The 6,000-nt window shown below is 46.6% G+C and overlaps 1 protein-coding gene across 2 annotated transcripts; it reads left to right on the top strand.

Annotated features, from left to right (window-relative positions):
- The first annotated feature begins 445 nt into the window (after positions 1-445).
- On the top strand, positions 446-3,688 carry ankrd53 (ankyrin repeat domain 53). 2 transcript variants are annotated; one of them, XM_045721770.1, is made up of 6 exons: positions 446-659; positions 1,227-1,380; positions 1,572-1,771; positions 1,922-2,086; positions 2,373-2,493; positions 2,734-3,688. In XM_045721770.1, the coding sequence occupies exons 1-6, from the start codon at positions 598-600 to the stop codon at positions 3,316-3,318; spliced, it is 1,287 nt and encodes a 428-aa protein (XP_045577726.1). In that variant the 5' UTR covers positions 446-597; the 3' UTR covers positions 3,319-3,688. The 2 variants fall into 2 exon arrangements, with proteins under 2 accessions (XP_045577726.1, XP_014062577.2); XM_014207102.2 differs by lacking the exon at positions 446-659 and adding an exon at positions 818-888.
- Positions 3,689-6,000: the final 2,312 nt, after the last annotated feature.

The following is a 6,000-nucleotide window of genomic DNA, read 5'->3' as shown; positions in this document are numbered from 1 at the left end:
ATGGAAGTATCCATTTCCCAGTATCATGACACGAGACACTCCATCCTACCTAATGAAGGCAAAAGTGTCATTCTTTGTTTAACTAGGCAAGTCAGTTAAGAACAAATTCTTATTTACAATGATGGCCTACCCCAGACGACGCTGGGCCTATTGCGCCCCGCCCTATGGGACCCTAACCACGGTCAGACGTGATTCAGCCTAAATTTGAACCAGGGACTGTAGTGACACCTCTTGCACTGAGAGGTGCAAGATATATAGAGTATATATTTATTTTAAGTATGCTAGAACTGCCATTGCTGTGAACTAGGCTATTTGTTTAATTCAACACATTTCATAGCCGTTACAAAACAAAGCCCAGTCGTCTGTAGGCTACGTGAGTGAGGAACAATAACAGAAGCAATAGGATCAGGCCCGGATTCCTTCTACCCGAGGGGTTTCTTGGCCACGCCTCTACATGCACATGCACACACACACACGCGTTTCATTCAGCATCAGTAAAATTGACATAATTTATTTGCCTTCCACGCTGGACTGCGATAATGGGCCATGGGCTATAACTCGAAAGTATGTCTATATTCTTGAATTGGAACATTAACAATGCGCATGTTTTCAATTAATTCTCTTTTACAAGGACAACTTCTGAATTCTGGAAAGATAAAGTAAGTGTTCGAATCAAATTGATTCTAAATAGGAACGTTTCTATCTGTCATGCATCGTTCTGTTGCAATGTTCTGTTTTGGGTTGTTGAGTAATATAAATATAATTAATTATATTTTCGTTGAGATGTTGCGCTTAAAAACAGTGGAACAATATGAAGAATAACCATAGCAACCATGGAACATATAAACAAACGCTGAAGATTATCGACCCAAAGATGCCTACTACGTGGTAAAATTGTATCCTGATTTGCTAGACTACTTTGTAGCTATACATTTATCCCATTGAAACACTGTAACATTGTAGCCAAGCTTTCGTGCCTGTAATGTATCAGAACTTATAGCGCAACTTGAAGTAGCCTAGCCTAGTGGTTGCGCACTGCCCAAGGGCAAGGAGTCGCCTTAATGCTGGGAGACGTTTAGGCTAACCAGAGCCTGGGCTTACTAGTTTATTTAATACTATCAAACTATAATTTTGAAAAACTAAAGACGAACTTTTTTTATTCCTATTCTCAACCTGTTCCTGGACTGATTGTTGTTATTGAGTGACTGGACAATGTGCTCCTCCAGTAAGCCCAGGGTAGGTGGTGGGGTGGTGCTGGTGCGGCGATTGGTGAAGGCTCCGCCGGACAGCGACATGTTCCAGGCGGCCACCTCGGGGGACCGTGACTGGCTGCGATTCAGCCTGAAGCGGGCGCTGTCCCCAGCGCAGCTCGACAAACAGGTGAATCAAGCACTGTGTCGGCGGCTTGACTCGATGTCAATTCAATAACTCCACCTGTTGAAGTGCTAGTCATTTGTTTACATTTATGCATTCCAACACGTTATCTGTGGCTGTACTGACCTGCTGAGTGTCTGTGTCTGTCCGTGCACCGTGCTCGCCTGCATACCTATATGTACACACACACACACTAGGGTCTGACGGTGCTCCACGTGGCCGGCCTACATGGGCAGCTGGAGTGTATGAAGCTGCTGTTGGCATCCCAAGCAGTGGACATAAACGCCAGCTGCCCCCTGGGCCGCAGACCCATCCACATGGTCCTCACTGCCAAGAGCAGACCCCACTCCCATGCCTGCCTCACCTACCTACTGGAGCATGGAGCCCTGCCAAACGTGTACGACGTCTCCTCTTGCTCTGACAACATTATCCCCACGTCTATAATGAGCGTTACCTTTTAGAATGGACGATGATGGTGATAATGACAATGAAGACGAAGGTGGTGATGATGGACTTTAAGAGAGTCGTGTATTGGGTTCATTTCCAGAGCCACTGACACGGGGTTGACCCCCATCCACCTGGCTGCCACCCAGGGCCTGTGGGAGTGTACCAAGACTCTGGTGCAGGCGGGGGCAGACACTGGTGCACGAGACAACAGAGGACACACGCCACTGGACCTGGCACGCATCTGGTGCCACAGAAGGATCGCCAGGTGTGTGTGTGAGTCAGTAAGAGAGTGAGAGAGAGAGAAAGACAGAAATAGAGGTATAGAGAAAGAGATGTGTGTGTTTGTTTGAAAGGTGGGGTGTAGTAGTAGTGGTAACAGGTTGTGTACTTACCAGGTAGTACAGCCATGTCAGAGAGACATTCGTAGATCAGCTGAGGGGCGAGTGGCACCTAGGAGTGGCGCCACCTATCAGAAGACAAGTTTGTTTACTACTTCTTAGCAGAAGTGACACTTTACTTGACTGTATGTGTGACTGACTGTGTGTGGCCAGGTTTCTGAAGGACTCCATGTGGCAGAATGAGAAGAAGAGAGAGATGGAGAGGCGCAAGGCGCTGCAGAACCTTCAGCAGGACCTGTTCAACATGCACAGGAGGGCCGAGAACATAGAGAAGGTTTGTCTAATCTACTGTGTGGAAAAACACAACGCAGTTATTATTACTGTTACTATTACCAATGCTGTGTTACTATTTTCCTGATAGGAAGTTACTCATGAGTTACATAGATCTAACATTGTTATCAATGTTAAAAAGTCCAAACCCTTGAATTTAATCAAAAATGAATCATTACTTTTTTCCTAACGATTGTTACCTGGTTCTCCGCCGTGTCCATGTTTCTATGGTGACCTCCCTCAGATGGAGAGACAGAAGTTGATGGAAGAGAAGGTCACGGCGTGGGCCGATAAGAAAGGCCTTCCCCTCCTCTGGGCCGAGCCTAGGGCCACGTGGAACCAGGCTCACGCCCACTGCCTCTCCCCAGGCCAGAGGCCACAAAGCCAGAGGACCAAGGCCTGCCACAGGCAGCATCCAGGGGCCCCGCCTCGGGAGGCCTGGAACATCTCCCCCAACCCCTCCAAACCCCCACCGGCCTCTGTCTCCCGGCCCCAGGGGGTGCGTCTGAGCAGCCAGCCCGAGAGGTCCCCTCCAGAGCCCGACTTGAGGCGCAGCGTAACTCTCTGCAGGGCCCGTGGGGATGGACGTCCCCAGTACACCGCCAAGTGGGACGGGTCCCCCCAGTCGGTCCCCAACCTGCCCTGGGATGTCCTTCAGAGGGGGCTGTTCTCTGCTGCCTTCCCATCAAGGATCACCTCGCCCAACCACTTCCAGCCCAACCATGTGCTTGACCTGCCGCGCCTCGGCTGCTCCCCAGGACCCAACACCTCTCCCTGGACAGAGGTGGCCATGCACCTGGCTGAGGAGCTGGAGCCTGGCCACTACTGACTGGATGGAGAGGTAGAAGTTGCCCCTAACCAATGATCCAGAGTCAGATTTATTTCATCCCTCTAATTGTTAAGGTTAGAATGGCAGGTAGGGTAATCTGATCCTAGATCTGTGGTTGGGTGCAACTTCTACCTTAAGGAGTGGTGGAGATCCACTTTCTCCCAGTCTTTACTGTAATGGAGACACTGTACTGACTCTACTATGTCACAAAGCATCACAGGCGATTGGACAGTGGTGTTCTGCAAAACATAAGATTTTGCATATTAGGAGTATTATTATTATTATTAAAAGGTGTGATATTTGAAATATTACTGGTGGCATTAATACTGTATATTCTCGTCCAATAAAAATTGCCAGATTATGAAAGGCGTACAAGGATTGTTTAGCAATGTCTGAGCTAACTCCCGAAAATGGTTACAAATGGGTATTGTAATTAGTATATGACTATCTATTTACATTTACGTCATTTAGCAGACGCTCTTATCCAGAGCGACTTACAGTAGTGAAAGCATGCATTTCATACTTTTTTTTTTTTTCCCCGTACTGGTCCCCCTTGGGAATCGAACCCACAACCCTGGCATTGCAAACACTATGCTCTACCAACTGAGCCACACGGAACTACATCTATGTATGTTGTTGAATACAGGAGAAATAAGGACTACCCTGTAACTTTCCACTCTGGGCTTGCTGTCCCAATTAAGTGCTTTTGTGTCATTATAGGGCTCCCCCATCCCAATGTCACACTGGCTATGCATAAGTGGAACAACAGCTGAGTTCACCAGTCTCCAGCTACTTCTCTGTCGTTGGAGCTCCTCGGTCTCCTGCGTGAAGTTAAGGGAGGGGTGACACAGGGCTGAGACCACAGTAACCTGGGTCACTTGTCACAAACAGGGGCCTGCTGTCTTGATGACACTCCCTCAGGGTCTAGTCTGGGTCTGCAGGTGAGAGCTTGTCAAAAGAAGGTAGGGGGTGGAGGTGGGAGTTGTGGTTTTGTCCGCTTACTTTGTCATCATAACGCTCACACTTCCTGAGAATCACTTCACACCCCAGCCATGGCATGTCCTGACCTCTGCTCAACCCCCCCCCCGGCAACTGCTGCTAGCCCCAGACCATACACGTATAGTGAAAGCAGACAATCAATATAGAGTACCTTGCAAAAGCGGGGTCATGTTCAGTTCAGTAGTGGGAGATCAATTTTTTTGGAACGGAGAAATGACTAAACATGAGTCCAATAACAACGCTTATTTTCTGTTAGAAGTTTTTAAACAATTCATACCCAGTGAACACAACCCAGGAAAAGAATTCCACATAACCGTTCACATATTGAGTCTCACACCAGGTTAACAGAAAGGTTGCTTGTTCGAATCCCTGAGCTGACTAGGTGAAAAATCTGTCGATGTGCCCTTGAGCAAGGCACTTAACCCTAATTGCTCCTGTAAGTCAAATGTAAAATGTTAACTGCCTCACCGCCAATCCTTGATTAAGTCAGAGTGGGGTCCGGAATTATTGGCTCCCTTGATAAAGATGAGCAAAAAAAAGTGTATAAAATATACTGTAAATTATCTATTATTTTTTTTATTTAACCTTTAACTAGTCAAGTCAGTTAAGATCAAATTCTTATTTTACAATGACGGCCGACCCCCTAACCCGGACGATGCTGGGTCAATTGTGCGCCGCCCTATGGGACTACCGATCACGGCTGGTTGTGATACAGGATCGAACCAGGGTCTGTAGTGACGCCTCTACAGTAGCACTGAGATGCAGTGCCTTAGACCTCTGCGCCACCCGGGAGCCTATTATGACTAATACAATTTCTCAGAGAAAGAGATTTTGTTTAACAAGTAAAATCAACAACACAAATATAGGGGTCAAAATGATTGGATCCTGTTTTCAATACCCTAGCACGCTCCCCTTGCGAGGATAACGACGCTGAGCCTTTTTCTAAAATGTTTTATGAGATTGGATAACACATTGGGAGGGATCTTAGACCATTCTTCCATACATAATCTTTCCAGATCCTCCCCCGTAGGGATGAGGTATGTTCTGCATTGTTCTTTCGAAGGCCAAACCCACCGCTGGTGGGCGTGCCCAAAGAGCTCTATTTTTATGTCATATGACCATAGCACCGGTTGAAATTCAAGTGCCAACGCCATTTAGCAAACTCCAAGCGTTGCTATGGTCAGATGACATGAAAATACATACGCCGAAAATACCTCATCCCTACTGTAAAATATGGTGGTGGATCTTTGATGTTATGGGGCTGTTTCCACTGGTCTTGGTGCCCTACTTAAGGTTAAAGATATCATAAACTTGACCAAGTATCAGGACATTTTAGCCAAAAACCTGTTTGCAACACAATAACCCCATGCACACATCATAATCCACAAAGAAATTGTTAATTTACCACAAAAATCTATATTTTTCAATGGCCATCTCAGTCTACGGACTCGTACCCAATTAAAAACCTGTGGTTTGAATTGAAGAGGGAAGTCCTTAAGCGCAGACGAAAGAGATCCAAGGATCTGGAAAAATTCTATAGAGTAATGGTCTAAGATCCCTCCAATTCTCCAATTTCATAAAACATTTAGAAGAAGTCTGTGCCGTTATCCTCGCAAAGGGGGAGGGTGCTGGAGTATTGAAAACAGGGCACGCAATAATTGTGATTTCTTTTTGTGTTACTTG

Source organism: Salmo salar, chromosome ssa07, assembly GCF_905237065.1.
Source record: "Salmo salar chromosome ssa07, Ssal_v3.1, whole genome shotgun sequence".
NCBI classification, from domain to species: Eukaryota; Metazoa; Chordata; class Actinopteri; order Salmoniformes; family Salmonidae; genus Salmo; species Salmo salar.
This window is presented reverse-complemented; position numbering and strand designations above follow the sequence as displayed.